The sequence below is a fragment of the Lissotriton vulgaris genome, chromosome 5 (assembly GCF_964263255.1).
Source record: "Lissotriton vulgaris chromosome 5, aLisVul1.2, whole genome shotgun sequence".
NCBI classification, from domain to species: Eukaryota; Metazoa; Chordata; class Amphibia; order Caudata; family Salamandridae; genus Lissotriton; species Lissotriton vulgaris.
In genome coordinates, this window is record NC_141693.1 from 1,641,485,390 (window position 1) to 1,641,507,277 (window position 21,888).

At 44.3% G+C, this 21,888-nt stretch overlaps 1 protein-coding gene across 1 annotated transcript in view; it reads right to left on the reverse strand.

Annotated features, from left to right (window-relative positions):
• Positions 1-21,888, reverse strand: part of LOC147716888 (interferon alpha-14-like) — a 123,448-nt gene that overhangs the window by 95,050 nt on the left and 6,510 nt on the right. Inside the window, exons 2-5 of the mRNA XM_086919820.1 lie at positions 18,376-18,456; positions 17,380-17,523; positions 17,200-17,295; positions 14,622-14,684 (exon numbers count right to left, since the gene is read on the reverse strand). Coding sequence (XP_086775946.1) covers positions 14,622-14,684; positions 17,200-17,295; positions 17,380-17,523; positions 18,376-18,456 — 384 coding nt within the window. The remainder of the gene's footprint in view (positions 1-14,621; positions 14,685-17,199; positions 17,296-17,379; positions 17,524-18,375; positions 18,457-21,888) is intronic.

Here is a 21,888-nt window from a genome sequence, read left to right on the forward strand (position 1 = left end):
ACACCCAAATTGTCTTCTCTCTGTCAGGCAGAGATGAGAACAGCCCCTCTGCTCTAAAGCTCGGCCTGGTACGCGTGGCCGAGTGGATGCAGAAGAACTGTCTGAAATTAAACGGGGAGAAGACAGAGGTGGTGATATTGGGCAAGAATAAAAATCTATGGGGCCTCCAACATTGGCCTAGTGATATGGGACCACTTCCACAACCAGCCACAGTGGTTCGCAACCTTGGATTCCTTGTTGACGACAAGTTATCTATGAGGCAGCAGGCTACAAAGGTTGCTGTGAACTGCTTTTCCACCTTAAGATGGCTCCAGAAAATGTCATGGATGCTGCCCTTATCCACCCAGAGAACTGTTGTCCAGGCATTGGTTGTTTCCCGCCTGGACTACGGTAATGTTCTCTATTTGGGAGCTGATATTGCAACCATTAAGATTCTTCAGGTAGTCCACAATGCGGCTGCACGCCTGCTTCGGAAGGTCCCTAGGAGAATTTCAGCATCCTCTGCTCTGCGTGACTAACACTGGCTTAAAATCTCAAGCCGGATTAAATTTAAAGCCTTATGTTATCTGTTCAAGATCAGGCAGGGCACAGCCCCTAAACACCTACAGAACTTAGTTCAACCATATAGGACTCATCGAACTCTTAGATCTTCTGGGAATGGAGACTTCATTATCCTAAGATTCAAACTCGCTAGAATGGGTGGGCGGTCTTTCGCTCATCTAAGTCCTAAACTCTGGAACGCTTTACCAGTTGCTTTAAAATTGGAGAATAACTTGCTGCGGTTCCGGAAGGGACTTAAGACCTTGCTTTTTGAGTGATCTGCTCGTTGTTCTGGTCTGCTTGATATTACCTGATATCTCTTTCTTCTTGAGTCTATCCCTAGTGCCGGGAAACCCACTGCGGGCAACTGTTGCGCGTTACAAGTTAAATAAATAAAATAAATAAATAGTGTCAAAAGCCAGATCTAAAAAGGAGCCAATGCTGTTGAGGGTGTGTCATATTGTAACATACAAATACCTTATCATTCTTTGCCATGAAAAATCAAAAATAAACACAGAATTATTCTCATCCATCCACTCTGCTCACTGTCAAACAAACAGAAAACCAGCACTCTAAGGGTCACAATTAATCTATTTATTCCTGAGTGGTGTAAAAGAATGTCAAGACGATGCGGTTCGGCTGAATCCACAGCCTTGCTCACTGTGGATGCCATGTGTTTTTAGATGACATTTTATAAAGAGTGTTGTCACAAAAGGAAAATAACCACCCAAATGCAATCCATCTACTTTTCACAAAGGTTGTGGCGGCCCTCTTGGACTAGTCTTTATAATACAGTTCTTAGCGATAAACCATTTCAAAAACTATTATTTCATAGAGGTAAATATTCTTAATATATTTTAAATTGAACAGTGTACATTAATTCAACCATCACATTCCTCTATTCATTGATTTTTCGATTATATAAACTAAAAAAGTTTGCTTGTTTCTTCTGTGACCATCTTAGATCGCTATAGTTGATGTAAGAACACATTAATAAACATTATTAAATTCATTCAAACAATTTATGTCTCTTTACGTGATTTCAATCTCCTCCCCATGATACATACTGTCTTGGAATCTGCCCCAAAAATCAATGGCCAGTTTCAAAGAAAAAAACTCTTTCTTGAACATTACATCCAAATCTACTAATGATAGTTCCCAATCAGTGAAAATATTCGTATGGTGACAACAGTTATCTGTATCAGTAAATAATTTATCAGTTCATAAATAGAATCAGTTACTCTGTCTGAGATTTCCTGTCCTTATCTGGTGGAGTCATAGCCTAAAAGAACAAAATGAGGAGCTATTGCTACAACTAATTTTAAAATTAACACAAAGGGGCATATTAGCAAGGGCACCATCGCCGCTTTAGCGGGACTTTTTCCCGCTAAAGCGGCGATAATTTTATCGCCCTATTAGCAAGCTGTCGCTAACTACTGTTAGGGACAGTTTTCCGGTGATAGAGACCATTTAAACTATCGCCATGCATGGAAGCGATAAATATCGCTAATGATATGCGAACTAGGCGTACCCTCGCTAAATCTCACGAAAAAAGTCGCTAACACACTATCGCACTATTAGCAATGATCGCCTGGACCTGCTTAGCGATAAAAAAAGTTGTGCTAAATTTTTTTTCGATAAATGTCGCCTCTTGTTGATAATATTCCCTCAAATGTGATAAGTATTGAATTGAATTGAATGGCGATTTATAATGCGCAGAACAATGACCCGCAGGTATCAAGGCACCTAACAAAATGATCAGAAATGGGCAAAGAAAAGAAACAGGAAACCTTACATGTATGCTTGCCGAAAAAGAAGAGTTTTTAGCGCAGAGCGGAAGTGCTGTAAAGACGGGAGAGATCTCAGGTCCAGGGGAAGGTCATTCCACCACTTAGGAGCAAGAGTGGAAAAAGCTCTACCACCCCATTTGGCTCTACGTACACGAGGGGTTGTCAGACGCAATTTTCCAGAGGAACGCAAGTTCCTTCCGGGAATATAGTGGGAAATTATGGATCCGATTCCTGTGTCGCTGTTTTTGACAATGGCTCTATAGGTCATACATAGAACTTTGAACCGGATTCGGTGTTCTACCGGCAGCCAACGCAGCGTTTTCCTGGCTGCAGTGGCCGAAGAGCGTCTGGGAATATCCAGAACAAATCTAGCTATAGCGTTTTGGACTACCTGTAGGCGCTGCAGCTGGCCTTTGTTAAGCCCAGCATACAGCGCATTACAGTAGTCCAGGCGCGAGCCGATGAGAGCAACAGCTATTTGTTTTCTTGCCTCGAGGGAGAGATATTTCCTGATCCTTCGTAGGGTGTAGATCAGACCCCAGCAGGTGGAGACAGTTCTGCTCACCTGGCTGCCTAAGTCGAGGGCAGGGTCTATCAGCACCCCGAGGTTCTTGGCAGAAGTTGTAGGGGGAGGGCATGTTCCTAGAGAGTCGGGCCACCAATTGGCTGACCAGATGTTTTCTTTCCCCCCAAACACCATCACCTCAGTCTTCTCACCATTCAGTTTTAGAGAGTTCTGAATCATCCAATGACCAACCGCCTCCATACAAGATCTAAACTTGGAGGCGATCAGTTCATCTGAATGGGGAAGAGAGACGAGGATTTGAGTGTCGTCTGCATAAGAGACTACCTCCATCCCGAAAGATCTTATTAGTTTGGCTAGTGGGGTAACATAGATATTAAAAAGGGTCGGGCTGAGTGCTGACCCTTGGGGGACTCCACATAGCACAGGTTGGGATGGAGATAGGAACTCCCCCAGCTTGACTCTCTGCTCCCTCGCTGTAAGGAAAGAGGTCAGAAGATCCAGAGCTGCGTTCTTCACCCCCACCTCCCTCAGCCGAGATGTAAGGACTGAGGGGGAGAGGGTATCGAAGGCCGCAGATAGATCGAGCAGGACAAGGAGAGAGGTCTGGCCCTCATCAACTGTCGTGCGGATTTTATCGAGCACGATGGTGAGGGCTGACTCGGTGCTGAATTCTCTCCTAAATCCATGCTGGGAGGGGTCTAGGCATCCCGAGCTTTCCACAAAGCCAGCGAGATGCAATTCGTCAAAATCTAGAACATGTAAAAAAAAAAAAAACTGGAAATAAGAGAAATGTACGTTTCAGGTATGATTCATACTGCCAAGAATACATGTAATTCTTTGCCCTTGTTAAGCCCTGCAGGATACATGGTGTTACATTCTGCAATATATTTTGAATCTGGACACCTCAACTTGTGCTCTCTGTTGCATGCAACGTACGTTTGTCTTTCTTTCCAGGCTACTTTTTTGATTCTCTAGATTTTTACGTAATTTTGTGCAATAAAACTGCACAGAATTACACAAGTTACGCCCACCCCTATCTACCATTGATATTTTATGTCTTTCCACAGCAAGTTGCCAATAGGGGCTGGAAATGATATCTCACTCGTAAATGAGTTTAAAACACTCTCATTCTTAAAACATTCTTACTCGAGATGTATAATGGAGAGAAAATTTAAATCACGTAAAGAAACAGAAATTGTTAATTTAATGATGTTTATTAATTTGTTCTTACGTCAACCATATCTATCTATAATGGCCGCAGAAGAAACAAGAGACATTTCTTGTTTATATAATTAGTAAAATCAATGGACAGAGGAATTTGATGATTGAATTACTGAACACTGTTCAATTTAAGACATAATAAGGGTTACTTCTATGAAATTCAAGTTTTTGAAATGGTTATGCACAAAAATCTTTATGACGAATGAAGATTAATACAAGAAGTCTTTGCAATCTTTATGGAAAGTGGATGAATTGCCAGTGGGTGGTGATTTCCTTTTTTGACAACAAGTTGAAGCTATGGGGCATATTTACAAAAGAAGTGACGGAGCGTGGTGGTAGCCTTGTTGGCGTAACGCTGCACTCCGCCACTTCTGAAACACAGGCCTGCACCGTATTTACAAAAATACGGTGCAGCCCTGTGTTTCTCCCTGCGCTGGCACTAAATTTAGCAGCCTAGCGCCAACTCAGGCACCCTTGCACCATAGTGCAAGTGTGCCTGTGTTGAGGGGAATGATTGTTTATGTGAAGAAAGGTGTCCCTTCCTGCACATAAACAATCTGAAATGGCGTTTTGTAACTTCTATGTGTGCTGCTCAATTCAGCATACATAGATGTTGCAAATCATCATTTTTTTTTATGATTGTTTATGTGCAGGAAGGGAAACCTTCCTACACATAAACAATCAATGACGTTTTGCTGTTTCTCTGTGCGCTGCAGAATGCAGCACACATGGAAACAGCAAAAAACTAGGAGAAATAAAGAATTTCGCCTCGTTTCGCCAAGGTAGGACCAGGTTTGCTCTGGTCTTAATTTTGACACTGCCCCATATTTATGCCTGTTAGAACTTGCCCTTTCGACAGGTTTATCCCCAAACATTTTGCTTTTTGCCTCTTATTTTTCTGACCCTATTTTTGTTGGCTATAGGATTCTGGGCACTTTACAACTGCTGATCAGTGCTAAAGTGCATATGCTCTCTGTATAAATTGTGACAATGATTGATTATCCACAATTGGCATATTTGATTTACTAGTAAGTCCCTACTAAAGTGCATGGTGTGTGCCATGGCCTGTAAATCAAATGCTACTAGTGGGCATGCAGGACTAGTTGTGCCGCTCACCTGAGTAGCCCTGTAAATGTATCTTAGACCTGCCACTGTAGTGTCTGCGCGCTCAGTTGTAAACTACCATGTTGTCTTGCCAAGTGCACCTATTTGCCAGGCCCAAAACTTCCCTTTCCTAACATGTTAGGCACACCTAAAATAGGACCAAGGTACCCTCATGGGCTGGGTGCAGTGTATGTGAAAGTTAGGACATGTACTGGGAAACAGCCTTATTAACGAATCTATAGCAACAAGTGTACTAAAGAAAGAATCATCAACAACGACCTTTACCTGAACCACGACCTCATTAACCACTACTGTACACAAACAACGACCACCTTTACCACTACTGTACATGAACCATGACTTCCTAAACCAGAGGAAAGTATCAATAATTAAATAATTAATACTAAATGCAAGTGTAATTATATTAAAATAATTGTAATTAGGTATTTAATTTTAATCACACTGTAGATATATTAGTTTTTGTTATCAATTACTGTGTTAGGTCAATAGATGGCACTGTTGGTTTGTTTTTCAACTAAGTGATCTTGATCTGCGTTCCATGCGACTGTTCTCTCTGTTTGTCACAGTTGAAATTATTAGAAAATTGAGGTTTGCCATTTTTTATGTTTTATTTAAGTCAATTCTTTTACAAAAGAAAATATGTTCTGCAATACGTTTTCGTTTTTTTAAAAAAAAATTCTGTGAGAACTTGCACTTTTTAGTTTTGTTTTATTTAGTGCATTTTGTGTTATTTATTTTATTTAGTTACGATTCTAGTCAAAATTTTAAAAAAACAGGTGATGGACTTATATTTTATTGTTTTTTTAGCGTTCATTAGTGTTTTTTGTAAGTTTGTCCGTATTTGTAATAAACGAATATTTGATTGATAATTTATAGATTATTTATTTTAAATTGTTTTATTTAAAAGTCTTGTTTAATATAATTTAAAAAAATTCCATTTTCAAACATGCATTTAGGAGAATGTGGTAGATTCGGGTAATATGGAATTTGATTATTTTTTGTGGTTTAGTAAGTTGTTGTACAGAACGTACTGGTTTGGCTTTGGTAGTGGTTTAGCCTTCGTGGTTTTGGCATTTATTGTTTAAGTGGTAGTTGTTTTGTCATACATGCCATGTACTAGTGTGTGTGACTTCCTGATAGTAATCTACTGGGGGCCTTATTATCAAGAACGGCGCAAACATTATCGCCGCTTTACCAGCAGGAAACTGCCGCTAAAGCGGCGATAAGGGGCTTGATAATATAGCCTAGAGAATTCCAATAGAAGCCCAGGTTTGATGTCCTTCCCACCAGAACTTGGCCTTCTATCTGAATTCTCAAGGGCATTTTATCAAGCCTCTTATCGCTGCTTTAGCAGCAGCTTCATGCCGGTAAAGCGGCATTAATGTTTGCGGTGTTCTTGAGAATATGGCCCTGTGTATTCAATTTTTCACTGTTGAAAGGCTATCTGTCCCATAGGCTTATCATTAAGGTTGGACTGCAGCATATTTACATGTGTGGCATTCCATAAGGACAAAATGTGAAAATGAAGTTTTGGCTCTCTAAACTCAGAATTTATTAATGCACCTTTTGGTAAATTTGTTTTTTAAATCCTGTGTTTGAAAAGGCCACTTTTAGAAAGTGAGCATTTTCTTACTTCACCATTCTGTGTGCCTCTGGCTGATTGTGTATTCAGCATCTGGTGTGTGTGTGACAGGAGCTGAGATGTGCAGTCACTCCAGACAGTCCCTGAGGGGGGTTGAGGTGTGCCCTGCCTTGCCTGGGTGACTCAGAGCAGGGTTGAATAGACCTGGCCCGTATTCAGAATGGTGGGAAGAGTTGTGCTTACACCTGAATAGGCTGTTTCTCCTTTTGCAAAATGCTCTCTCCACCCCCTGTGGTCATGCTGCACCAGTAAGGACAGAATTGCTTTGGACTGGGATCAGAGACCCTTGCCACAAAAAGAACAAATACATTTTGGGGTATAAGTATTACACCTAAAACCCCAGGGAGCTTATTATCAAGGGCCATAGCGCTGCTTTTTCGGCTTTAAAAGCCAAAAATGCTGCGAGATTTCCATCGCACTAAAAACAAGCTCACGCTAACCTTCATTAGTGCTTGTTTTTGCGCGATGCCTGCTGTTTTTTTATCGCCCTGCATGCCATCGCTAAAGATATGTAAAGTAGGCGTTCCTGGTTAAAATAGCATGGAAGAACTCGCTAACGCGGCTTCACAAGATTATCAAGTCGGGAGCAGAGCTGCAAAGTCATGTAACAATCGTGCATAGCCCCCTTTATCGCAGAAATTTAACTCCTGCTTTAAAGTTGACTTAGCCATCTTAGTAATGGGAGGTGGATTGCAAGGCTGAGACCACAGAGGCGTATTAGAAAGGTTTCCCTTATCGCCCAAAAAATATCACAGCATTTCCCGCGCTATTCCCGCTTTTTGCAGCTATCGCTTGATTTCCTATCGCCTTTGATATAAGCGTTGATAATAACACGCTAACTCGGTGAGGAAATCCAGTGATAGCTGGCGATAGAATACAACGCGCTAAGTGCGTTCTGCGATATTTATCGCAGTTTGTTGATGATATGCCCCCAGGACTTTAGAGTACTTCCAGGAACAAGAGGACCCTGCCAAGAAGCAGAGATGAAGGATTGTGTGAGGAGTGCTACCTTTTCTGAGTGAGGTGTGGGGTGGCCTGCAGTTGCTGCTTCTGTCTATGGTGGAGGACCAAGACATATTCATTTTGCCCTGCTGTGGTATCCTGCTTGTGGAGAATTTGCAAAGGCTTGTGTGTGCTGGCCTTCTGTTAAAAAGTCTCAGGGATACACAAGACTTACAGAAGGATTGGACTGATCTTCACCTTTGTTTTTCTCTTCTTCCCAATTAAAGCCTGTAGAGGCGCTGGACCTGCAATCCCCAGCTGAGGAAGTAATTAACTAGCACGATGTGAACGCTTTATTTGGCTGAGATCGACTTTGTGGCACTGTCTGCTGCAGAAAGCACCTGGTGAGCGATATACCCGGCAACTTCACTCCCAACCTGCAAACTAATGTGGCATGCTATGAGAAGCAGGGCATGTGAGAAAGGTCACTGGAGGGGTAAAGTTTGAGCGTGGAGATAATCTCCACCCCTCCCGAGTCTCCAGTGTGTGGTCACTGGGGGTCGAGAAGGAGATGACCAGTGCAGCTGCATGTAAACCCCCCCAGCTCCACAGGAGTGCCAATCATTGCTTAGCAATGGTCCTAGGAGCTCGGAGCCATAGAGTCATCATCGGCAGCTCTGCCCACCTATGAAAAATTAGCCCGCTGCCTAGCGGAAGATGAAGAGGAGTGTCCCCTGCAAGGATGGGTTGCAGTAGAACCCCCCAGGAAGTATCACGATGGCTGCAGCCTGAGGGAGAAGCGGCTTCCACCTTAGCCCCACCCAGCGCCAGACAGAGCACCGTGGGTGAAGGGATTCCAGATGCCCAGAGGATAGATTCCGCAGAACATGGCCGGGAGCCTCTGCAGCTGAAGGGAGACCAAAGGAACACAGCGAGAGGCCGTGCAAGGAGCGCAGTTAGTGTGTCTTCATTTGCCAGGTAGAGCAGCTGCCCCGTGTGGTAGTGGGCTGCTGCCTTGACAACTAGCGTGATTGTGGCCATGAGCTGGGGAACCTGTGAGGTCACCCCGCCAAAGGAGGTGGTCTGCCTCTCCCGCTTACTGGCACATACCTCCAGAGGGCTCGAAACATGGCGACTGACATACACACAGGTAGTGCATTGGGGTAAACACTTCTGAGTTGCACAAGTCATAAACACATTATGGCAACATAATGCCTAACATCACAGTGCACTAAAGTGTATGCTCCTAGGCTGAAGTTTGTGAGACCATTATCCCGGTGCACATCATAGCACCCTAACATCGTTGTGCGAAAATCAACATTTTGTGGCTACAAATACACAGCCCTGGTGCTTCTGCCCTTCTCCTACAGGTAGTTTGGTAATTCAAGGCCAACTGCAGGGGACTGGAGCTCCTGCACACCCACTGCTGTTACTCTGGTAACTCTCAGCGGTTACCCAACATCTCACCCTGCAACTGGGGGATCCTCCATCGAGGATGCCCCCTGCACTCATAAGAAAAGAATGCCCCCAAACTGTGGCACCAGACAAAGCGGGTAGGCACTAACAAGGCCATTGCCCGTGAAGCGCAGAGCAGCTGCTACCCCTTTCATTGTCCTGCACTTTCTGATACCGTGTTTCGAGCCCCCTGGAGGTATGTCAGTAAGGGGGAGAGGCGGACCACCTCCCTCAGCGGGGCAACTTCACAGTGTCCCCAGTGTATGGCCAGAATCATGCTGGTTGTCAAGGCAGCTGCCCACTACCACACGGGACAGCTGCTCTACCTGGCAAATGAAGCCGCACTGACTCTGCTTCTTGCACTGCCTCTCGCTGTGTTCATTCTGTCTCCCTCGGGCTGCTGAGGCTCCCAGCCATGTTCTCCAGCATCTGGATTCCCTTCATCCAAGGTGCTCTGTCTGGCACTGAGAGGGGCTAGGGTGGAAGCTGTTTTGCCTCATACTGCAACCATTGTGATACTTCTTGGGGGTTGCTACAGCAACCCGTCCTTGCAGGGAACGCTGCTCTCCATCTTCCTCAGGGCAGTGAGCTCATTTTTGCAGAGGTGGGTCGGCTGCTGATAACGACGCTCTGGGTGGGAGCTCCTGGGACCTTTGCTTGGCAATGCTTAGCACTCCTGCGGAACTGGGGAGTTGACGAGTGGCTGCACTTGCCATCTCCTTTTCAACCCGCAGCGGCCACACACACTGGAGACTAGGAAGGGGGGAGAGTATCTCCACGCTCAAACTCTCCCCTTCTGTGACTTTGCCTCACACGCCCTGCTTCTCATAGCGCGCCACACACGTTTGCAGGTAGGAAGCAACATTGCCAGATACAGCATTCACTAGGTGCTTTCTGTAGTAGACAGTGCCCCAAAGTGAATCTCAGCCAAATAAAGCGCTCACACTTCGCTAGTTAATTTCTTCAACAATTCCTCAGCTGGGGATTGCAGGTCCAGCACCTCTAGAGGCCAGTTCTGGCCTCACTGGTGCAGCATGACCACAGGGGGCAGAGACAGCATTGCGCAAAAGGAGGCACAGCCTATTCAATGTCCTGGGGTTCAGGACTATTCAGGTGTAAGCACAACTCCTCCCACCACTGTAAATGCAGACCGAGTCTATTCAGACCTGCTCTGAGTTACCAAGGTAGGGCACACCTAAACCCCCCTCAGTGACTTTCTAGAGTGAATGCATATCTCAGCTCCTGTCACTCACACACCAGAAGCTGAATACAGAAACAGCCAGAGGCACCCAGAATTGTGAAGTAAGAAAATGCTTACTTTCTAAAAGTGGCATTTTCAAACACAGGGTTTAGAAACCACCTTAACTAAAAGGTGCGTTAATATTAGTTCAGAGGGTCCAAACTTCAATTTCTTATCTTGTCCCTATGGAAAGTTACACATGTAAATATGGTACAGTGCAACCCCAATGATAAGCCTATGGGACAGATAGCCTTTCAACAGTGAAAAATGAAAAACACAGCATTTCACTATCAGGACATGTCACACACACTAGTACATGTCCTGCCTTTCACATACACTGCACCCTGCGCACAAGGTTACCTTTGACCTACCTTAGGGGTGCCTTACATGTAAGGAAATGGAAAGATTGGGCCTGGCAAGTAGGTGCACTTGGCAGGACAACATGACAGTTTATGAATGTGCGTGCAGACACTACAGTGGTAGGTCTCAGACACATTGACAGAGCTACTCATGTGGGTGGCACAACCAGTGCTGCAAGGCCACTAGTAGCATTTGATTTACAGGCCTTGGCACACTCTGTGCACTCTACTAGGGAATTACCAGTAAATCAAATATGTCAATAGTGGATAACCAATCATTGTCACAATGTATACAGAGAGCATATGTACTTTAGTATTGATAAGCAGTGGTAAAGTGCCCAGAATCCTCTGGCCAACAAAAATAGGGTCAGACAAATAGAAGGCAAAAGGTTTGGGGAAAAACCTGTCAAAAGGGCCAGGTCTAACACAACCCCCACCCAGCCTAAAGTCAGGGGAGAACAATCAATGACCTTGATGAACTTCCCTGATTGGGGCGATAGAACATAGACCCTGGCCCACAACAGCAGGGGCACGCTCCAGTTACATGCCTTCCCAGGTGGGTTCCTTTATCCATAGTCTCAAGGCCCACTAAACTAAACCATAGGGAACCCTTCTACTAGCCTGCGGGCCTCATCTGTGCAGCGCCTAAGCCTACCTTGCTCACAAATATCTCAGCAGGCAGACAGTATACACATGGCCGACACAGTGGTGTCGCCCAGTCCCCCCAGGGTGTGACTCCTATCCCCACCCAGTGACAACTTTATCCACCAGGACAGCAAGCCATAGTGCCCATTGACAACTGTAAGTGACGAGTGCCAGGCCCCATGCCCCTCAAGACTCTCTAATATTTGTGGCATTAGAGAGAGTGGGGCGGTAGCCACAGCTAACTGGTCCACTCTCTCATCGGTCAGGTCAGGGTGGCATCCTGACACTGACCCACCAGCCCAAGGTCTGTACCCTGAGGTTGGCCATGACACTGGGGTGGGCTCTCCCACGCCCTCTCCTCCTCCTTGGTGATATGTACCTTCCCACCTGGAGTGGTACCCCCAGAAAACAAACCGGTAGGGGTACAGATAGTAGTCACCCCTTCCTCCAGATCAGGGGAGACACCCTGAACCTGGTCCTCCAACCCAGGGTCTGTACCCTTAGGCTGGACCTGTCCCTGGCAAACCAAGTCTTCTGGGGAAGTACACAAACCCCCATCTGCCGTCCCCCCCCCCCAAGGGAAACACACTTCTCACGAGTTGTGCAAGCATCTGCCTGGTGCCGATTTCCAGCCTTCTGTCCACCTGACAGAGCATGAAGAACCCCCAGGCCAGACGTGACCTCACCAGGGTGAGTCCTGGGGTGCTCTGACCTCAGAGCGGACAACCCCTGACCCATTGGTGCTCCCACTGGGGACTGTCTCCCCCTCTCCCCCTCTCACCCCTTTCTCTGGACTCATGCACCCTCCCAACTGGAGAGGTGCTGCCAGACACCAGAACTGATGGAACGCTGGTTACAGCAGTCTCCTCCAGCTCACATGGCACCTTGCGATTCCCCTCAGGGAATGGCCTCCCAGTACAGACTAGACCCACCTCCTGGTGTTCACTTATGAAACCAACCAGGCCCTAGGACTGGGTCTCGGACACCTTGGGACTCAGCCCACCACCACTCCCTCTACTCAGAGACAGGACATGGGGCTCCTCACCCATCCCAAAACACTGGGACCTATCTGGGTTACTCCAAACCTCCCCTACCTCACCTTCAGGATCACTCCCAAGAGCCTCATCAGACCCCACTGGAATCTGCTAAAAGGCCTGCCTCCAGTGCAAGCTCCCTGGAATCACAGAACTTACACTCCACCGGGTGTTGGCATAGCTCTGGAAAACAGGGACTTAAAATATGCTCTCCAACAATTGAGTCACACAGCCCCTCAAAAGTGTTAACCACGCTACAATTCACCTCACCATCCAGTGCCTCACAACCGTACCTCACGACACCCTCCTGAGACTGGCAAGACAGTGTCTGACTGTTTCTGTCACTCAACCCACACTCTTCTGGGCAGTCTCACACACATGCACTAGGACTTCAACCATGGGGGAACCCCTCTCCCTTACCCTCTCATCTAGAGTCAGTAGAGTGTCCGCTCCCACCATTCGGACTACGAACCCGTGTGCCAGTTCCCCAATCCACATCAGGGACACTGTGCACCACTGGAGCGACCTCACAAACCCTGTGGTTTGAGTCAACCCCCTCCTTCAAGTCAGGCGCCACATCTCTGGGTGTACGTACTTCTCTCCCAGCACTAGACATCACAATTCTCATCACAACTCAGAAGTATTTACCCCATGCACTACTTGTGTGTATGTCATTCGCCTTCTGGGAAAGGAATGTATGATCCATGCATTATTATGACTATTGCCCAGTTGGCAAGGTGAACTTTGAGTTATGTGAATTGTGATTAATGTGCACATGGTCTCCCCTGATTTACGTGACCTGCGCAGTGATTTATGGTTTATATACGTCTTTATGACAAGTGCCTAGTGGCAGTTATTTATGTGATTGTGGTCTAATGTGATTTATATACAATACAAAGAATATTTTTGATATAACTTTTGGTTTAATCTCCTTTGTGGTGTGCCTAATGTGTCACTGGTGTGAGTATGTGTTGCACAAATGCTTCACATATTGCCTCTGGGAGAAGCCTGACTGCTCTGCCAAGCTACCAACAGGGTGACCAGGGATTATCTTGGGTCCCTCATCCCGACTAAAGTGGTGGGTTCTGCCTGGCTTAGGTGTATACCCTAGCCAAGCAAAAACCGCCATTTCTAACTACACCACCCTTGTAAATAGGGGGCAGTGTCAAAATCAATGGGTGTTGTGTTGGAACGCCCACCACAACACCCATTGCCTGCCCCTTTCACACTAAGTCTAGTGTGAAAGGGGGCCTTATTTACAAGGCAGCGTTTTGCCACATTAAGTCACTGAAAGTGACATTCCTGTGGCAATAGGGGCTTGTAAATAATGCCCCTTGATATAAAACATTATCTAAAAGACATGGCACCCCCTGTGAGCATGGCTGAGGATATAGCCAAAACATATTTTATTGACGTTATTTTGCACCAATGAAGAATAAATAATTGAATGTTGACTCCTGGAGTCCTGTTTTTTGTTTGTTTGAGCAGAGTGGATTGACTTTGGTACACTGGACAGAAAACCTGTGCCTCTCAGCACCAGCTGTGGTTTTGCTGCTTGGTGAGAGTCTCCTAGTTCAATGGAGTTGTTCAGAATTATTCTCATATTCTACTTTTCAAAAAAGAATGAAAAAACAATCACTTTCTAGTGCTGAATCCGAAAAAAGGTAGATTGAGCCAGTGGTTAATGTCCAAAATGAGGTTTATTGACAATATTTCCAGTTAAAAACATAAATTAGCAGCTCATTAACTAACCCTTTGTGTATACAAACAGTTCACTAGGATAACTGTGAAATGTAATTCCAGAAAAAAGTACAATGTGCGACAGGAACTGCATAAATAAGGATATAAATATATAAATATAAATATCTATACATATATAAACACATTAACTACATATATAAATATATAATACTTAAGTTTTTTTTTAATGGCTTGTGCATGAACCCGTAAATTGATGCATTTAGCAGAATTGTAAAAATAGAATAAATAAATATTTAAATAAATAGCACATTTTGAGGAATGAGTCCAGTATGAATGCCTTGTCAAGTGGAGGAGGGTGTCTTTGAAATGGTCAGTTTCCTCATAAGTGTGCTGAGGTTTACGCTGCGTTGTAGGTGGTTGTTCACCACAATCCTGATAACGTCCCATGCACAAAGACTGTTGACCTGCAGGAAGAAAGGAAAATTAATTTCCATGGCTAACTTTTTTTTTTCATTTCAAAGTATTTTATTGATTTTAATTAACAAATACATCAGCATTACTGTCGCAGAGCTATGCCTGAAATGTTGCAGCTGCTTCTGTTACTGCTTTAAATGTTACTCATTGTACTAAAGTTGAGTGGGTCCTGATGGCATTTCAGTCTCTCATCTGGAGTCTGCACATAATTCTCTGCCGCAGGCACAATAACCCACTGAGTTAGTTTACCAGTTGTCTGGGTCACATTTCTAACTTTATAATCTAAAATATATGCAGATTCGAAAATGAAAGAGAAGAGGGCGAGGCTGTCAGGTAGAACAGAGAACACTTTAGTTTTTAAAGTAATCCAGTCATTTTATTCAAGTTTCTGGTTCATGTTTGTTACATTTGCGTTAAGCTCTATGAAGTATTGCTTAGGCAGCACCAAGTATAAGGGAATATGTAAGTATTGTTTCCATGTGCTAAACTCGCTCTGAGGTCCGATATAAGCTAAGCATATGTTGAGATCTGAAATAAACACAGCACGCCTTGAGGTCAGATATGAGTTAAGCACACAAATAACTGAGATATGAACTAAACTTTTGTTGATGTCATATATAAGCATAGCTCACAGATGTGCACTAAGTGGCTGAGAACTAAGGGCCACATGTACGTACGTTTGAAATTGCGAGTTCCTAATTGCGATTCAATGCAAATCGTAATTAATGTATGAAATTCTTTAGCGTTTCATCTGCGATTCCCATTGGGTCGCAAATAGACTGACCTTATTAATATTCATGAGTTAGTTCACAATTTGCGACCCATTGAGAATCGCTACAAACACAGGGGTGATGGCCTGCATGCGACAGCAGACCGCCATTTCTGTGTTTGCTTTAGAATAAAGCAACTTTTTATTAATGCGGCCCATTTTCCTTAAGAGGAAACAGGATATGTTTCAAAAAGAAAAATTAAACGTTTCAGTTTCATTTTCATTTGTTATGAGTAGGGGGTGGTCTGTGGGACCAGTGACTGCTCTTAAACAACGTTGTTGCATGCATTCACAAAGAGGAAGGTGTCCCCTGCGGAATTCATCCCATGTGCAAATTGGTTACCACCAAATTGAATTTGGTGGTAAAAAGCAAATGTTTTGCGACCCTTTTCTGATCCCAGAACATTCAGACATACCCCTCCGATTCTGTATTAGGGAGAGATGCCCTTAACACACCCCTTCGTAATACCAATTTGCAAAACCCAAATTATGATTCGATAACAAGTTACTGAATTGCAGTTTTGGCTTTGTAGATCCCAAGATGCATTTTATCTGTCTCAAACGGCTGATTCTGCAATTGGAGCTGATTGCGACAGGAAAATTGCTTTGTACATGTGGCCCTAAGTGACGGTGAGAACTAGGCCATAGTGAGGTCAGATACGAATGATTCGCATAGTGAAGACAGATGTTTAGTAAGCACACACTGATATCAGACATGTACTAATCAAACAAATGAGGCAATAAGCACAGGCGAATATCAGTATGAATTAAGGACAGAAATGAAGTCAGATATCAGCAAAACATTTAAATTGTGTTAGATAGCAACTAAATACACTGAGAGATCAGATATGAGCTAGACATCCCAAGCACACAGAGATCAGTTACAGTTGGAGCACAAATCAGCTCAGAAATTGGCTATGGCACTACTGAGATCAGATAAGCGCTAAGCACACAAATTACTTAAAGTGTTCGATGCTTGTGACGGAACGGTTCCGTCACGAGCGCCGGTTGGGCTGTGCTTATGACAGAACTGTTCCGTCACAGCCACGCCCGTTTCTTAGAACCTTCAGCACAGCGCGAAAATTTGCGCCGCGCTGAAGGTGTTAGGAACATATTGAGATCAGCAAGAGCATACCACACACATGAAGAACAGATATAAACTCACGGCACAAATTAAGGCAAATATTAACTGGGTACATCTGGAGATTCGATATGAGCGTAAAGCTCAAATGAGTTCAGATATGACCTAGGCACGCATAAGAAGTCATATATGAGCAGCACACAGTGAGACCAGATATGAGTTCAACAATGAGACCAGATATGACCTACTCTCCATGATTACATCAGATATCAATCAATCAATCAGTATATTTGTATAGCATGACTTATCACCCGGAAGGGTTTCTAGGTACTTGAGGGTCATGTGGGTTCAGGTGACTCAGCTGAACAGCCATGTCTTGAGTCCTCTCAGGGATTCCAGTGGTGTGATATGAGCTAAATACACATTGAAGTCAGATCTGAATTAGACAGACACTGGGATTTGCTATGAGCTAATGATATCAGATATGAGCTAAGTACATGGAGATCAGCTATGAATAAATCACACACTGATGTTAGATTGGAGCTGGCACACACTGACTTCAGATATGAGATATATTTAGATTGATCCCAGATGTGCTTGTTGTGGCAATTTATTTCAATGCATCTGTAGTTTTCGCAAGCAACATAAAAGTTACCTTTTCTGAGGAAATTTCTTCCAGTTTTCGAAAATGTGTCTCTATCTCTTTCCTCGTTTCCCCTTGTAAGGTTATATTAAATGTATTCGTAGCGACCTGGAAAGTACAAGAAACATATTTATTCTGCTGCATAAGTGATCCCAGAGCCAGAATAACTTCTATTCGCAGATTGTTGCTTACACAATCTCTCAGGTCGCTGGTCTGCTGGTCAAGAGATGCCAGGAATGGTTCCAGTGTCTTCTTTTCGAATGAAAGATGGGGCTTGCTGTACAGCTTGTTGATTTGATGGATCACATTGGAGAGGGTAAGGACAGCAATTTCCACCTGAAAAATAAAAAAGAACATTTGGTAACAAATGTTAGAATATTTTATATAGATAGGTGATTATTTATGCTATTATCCACAATTAAAATCAAAATATGAACAGAGGGAATGAAATTAAAGTGTAATTATTATGATTACTTGCTTTTACAAATGCCTGACAGTTCAGCTGTCTGCAATGCCCATGGTTACACATTCTTTAAAATATATAGAGCTTAGGCTCCACCTAGAATATTTCCTTTTCACCTGATGCTAATGGCTTTTTGATGAATCTCACCGACTGCTGTGGAGTGCGTGGATTGCAATGCACGAGGGTTCTTTTTACATCTCAAACATACACTGAATCATTAAAGAGGATATTGTTTGTGTCATACATTCACAATTGTTATGCCCAGAAAGGAAATTTTTTTTATTTTTATTTTTATTGTAGCAGGCTTCTTTCAATGCTTTATTAGGAATTGTTTACGAGTCTCACAGACATGTACATACACATATATGTTAATCTACATACAGATCCACACAAGCATAAGGGCACACAATCAGACAGCTCAAAATAAAACAAGAAGTAACAAAGAAAATAGGTCTGGCTTTATGTGACAACACATACTAGCACAGTAGCACAGGCATGTACGCATGCCATGTGCAGGAATTTACTAAGGGAACTTTTCATTCATAAATGTAGTTGTGGGAGTCTCAGCCCCATCTTTGAGGGCGTGGAAACTCTTAGACCTACACATGGAAATGGTGACAATCGTATGTCATTTAGTTAGGTTCCTACAGCTGCTGAGAGCAGCAAGGAACGGACAGGTACCTCTCGTCGGACACCCTCAGACAACAAGCGCTCTTTGATTTTACCTGTTCGGTGTCATAGATGAAATCGATGTTTGGAGGGAACGTGCTCAGGAGGCATTGTGTGGGGAAAATCTTTCCGTTTCTCTGTAAAGGAAAAGCGGGAGCAGCGTTACAATCGGTAGTAAGCACAGGCGTCACCAAGGGCAGAAGGCGGCAAGGTGTCGAATGGAACAAACAAACATGGGCCAGACTGCGGGACTTTTCTAGGGCAAAATTACACTAAATGCTGCAAAAAGAAATCAAGCAAAATAGCTTATCTTGAGAACCGTTACGGAACTTGGCAAGGTCGCCTCAGTGGTTAGAAACGGCATAGTTGTAAGAAGAACTGCGCAAAACGCACAATTATTATTAGTACCCACGGAAATTATTACGTCATGCTGATACAGAAGACTGTGGAAAACGATTCTGTAAATATTAACACAATCTCAATTTTTATTTCGTTAACGGTGCTTTGTTCTTTTTCCACATTTTCGTTAAATTGATATTACTTTCACAGAACACGATAACTTCTCTTTCATTTTTCGCTGCATTCTAAACGTCTATACAATATCTGTTAACTGCAGCCAGGTACCCTCCCTTAAGTATTTATTGATCTTGAAGGGTGACATGATAAGAAGGCGCTCCCAGGGTCAGACCCGGCGCCCAGATCACCACATGCAGAAGTGAGGTGTAGGAGGCAGGCACGTGCTATCTGTGATGCGGTCACAACCCCGTACACTGGATTCAAACATATTTAATGAGCGTCCCGCGGCTTGCAGCTGTGACCTTGACTATAAGACCCACTTGGAAAGAGCTCTAAGGGATAGTGTCGACAGCACAGCTGAACGTCGTAAAGAGACGGGCAGAGTGCATTGAAATGTTGCTGCAGGCGGGGGAGGCGGCTATCCGAGGCCACCCTTCTCTCTAACTCCGAGTGAGAAACAAAAACACACGTGCCCCTGGTCGCTGCACGCTGCACTCCTCCGCCGAGTGCGGTTCAGGAAGTGATTAGTGTGTGTGAGGCATATACGTTTGTATGTGGTTCCCTTCAAGGGCTGGATTGCGCAGATCTTAATAGTACCCGGTTCAAGTTCACCAACATTGCGGAAGTCTTTGCAGTGCACCTGTGCCTGCCACGGCACCGTGGTATGTCTGCTTGTGCCCAAGTGAGTGCGAAAACAACATTCAAATACAAAGTGACCGAACAATACATAAGGGCCCTTCTTATGTAAATATTACTACTAGTTGTGAATTGTCGCCTAGTACGAGCTCTACATTGAAATGGAGAAGAGCATGTGGAAGTTGAGCCTTGTTGCGCCAAATCTTGTTTTTTTTACGGGGCAGTTTTCACCAGGTACATTTTGGTGGACAAACGCATAATTCCAACACCATGGACAGCGGTACTGTGCACAGGGGTCTACATTTTAACGCGAAAGCTAAACAAGAACATTTTGCGTGTTTTACTTTGTATTTTGAGCTAATTAAACCTTTTATGTGCCACATTTGTAAATTGAGTTTTACTTTATTGTTATGTATTTTCTTTAATGTGACGGGCTGTGGGGTTCATTGGGGGATTTGGTAGGTAGCGTGGGGCAGATTTACAAAAGGTGCCGCAGTGTGGAACCGCAAGCCCTTTGGCTGCACCACGCTGTGGCACTTTCAGAGAACAGAAATGCGACATATTTACAATTATATGTCGCATTACGGCACTCTCATGCACTGGCAGACATACAGCTGCCATGCGCCGGCGCAGGAACCCTTGCACCATGGTGCAAGGGTGCCTGTGTCATGCGGAGATTGTTTATGTGTAGGAAGGGGCTCCTTCCTGCAGAAAAACAATCATTATAGGCATTTTCCTCTTTCAATGTGTGCTGTAGAACGCAGCACGCATTGAAAGAGAGACGCATTGAAACAAGGAGAAATGAAAACATTTCTCCTTGTTGTGCCTCGCTACTCCACCCCAAGGGTGGCTTAGCATACTGACGCATTTCCAGGTTTAAGAATCCCCGTAAATCTGGAAATGTGTCTGGTTCCATGGGTGTTGCGGGGGAACACCCACAGCAACACCCATGGAATGCCCCTTTCACGCAAAGGGCTGCCTTTAAAGGGGCAGTTTTTACAAGGACACGATAAGCCAAGCAGCTTGGCTTTTCCTGTTCTTGTAAATATGGGGCAAAGACATGCGCTGCCGGTACGTCACAAAAAAGTGATGTACTGGCGGCGCAAGGGGCTTGTAATTCTGCCCCCATATTTTTACATTATTTTAATTGATTTGAAATGATGAATTTTAAAGCTTGATTTATGGGGAAATTATTTATATTGAGGAGAATTGGTTTACACATACTCCCACCTGCATCTAGAGTCAGACATGGAAGCAGTAACCGTGATCATTGAACATTTCCCAAAATAGTAAACTCATCCCACCTCCTCCCTCTCATTCGATTGGTGGGTTATCTCCACTCTCTAAACATACTATCATTGAGGAATGGAAGGTCGCCTCTCCATTTCATGTCACTTCCTGAGTTCAGACCACCCTGGCCCTGGCATGCCTGTCTTGCACGCCGACAGCTAGCAGCTTTACGTCCCGATGCTCTGTGGTATTATCTGTTGGATTCGGGTACCTGGAGCAAGAGAGCTCCTTCAATTCATCCAACGGGAAATCAAAGAACGAAGAGCAAAGCTCTCTGTGGCCCTTACTCCACTGGTCTAGTGCCATTGATATCTTTTCCATGGCCAAGAATTCCATAGTCGATAAACCCCTGGGGGGCCAATTTACAATCCCTTGCGCAGCCGGTGCGTCACTTTTTATCACATAAAAGAGGCAGTTTCTATGGTCAGGTCTATCCACCCCCCAGAGTGCAGGGATGGCCTGTTTTCAAGCACAAGTGTTATGCGGAAAGTCTGAGTATTTCTCCTCCGAGTAGAGCTTGAGTTGCGGGTAAAGGCACTTTGAATTTAGTAGCATGCCCGTGCCTCTGCATGTCGTTTGGTCTGTGAAGCACCAACTTTTCTCTGGCTCAGCTCTACCCCAATCCACCATATATCGTGGTTGGGCTACTTGGTATTATTAATTTATATTCCAGAGACCAAGCCTTCCCTCTTCCAGGTAGTGTTGTGTGATCTGCCTGGCAAGTCTGGGCCTCTTCCCGGACCAGATGAAGTGCTCAGTTGTTCCATGTAGCCCTTTGATTGCTGAATGTGGTGCTTGCGGAAGAAGCATTTGAAACAGAAATAGTACCCTGAGTAGCATTGTCATTTTTGCTGCGGCTAGTCAGCGTGGCAGGGAAAAGACACTGTGTGCCACGTCTGTATGTCCAGTTGCACTGTTAACAGTGAGTAAGCATAAAAACATCATATTCATGGAAGATGCGGGCATGACCCCTAGATAAGAGATAGGAATTTTGTCCCACTGAACATGCACTAGCCTCTGTAATTGTCTCTGTTGTTCTTGTGAGACAGAATTTTTAAAAGTTTGGGCTTTCTGAAACTTTATACTCAATCCTGAGAACTTTTCAAATTCCCAGAACTCCTCCAGCA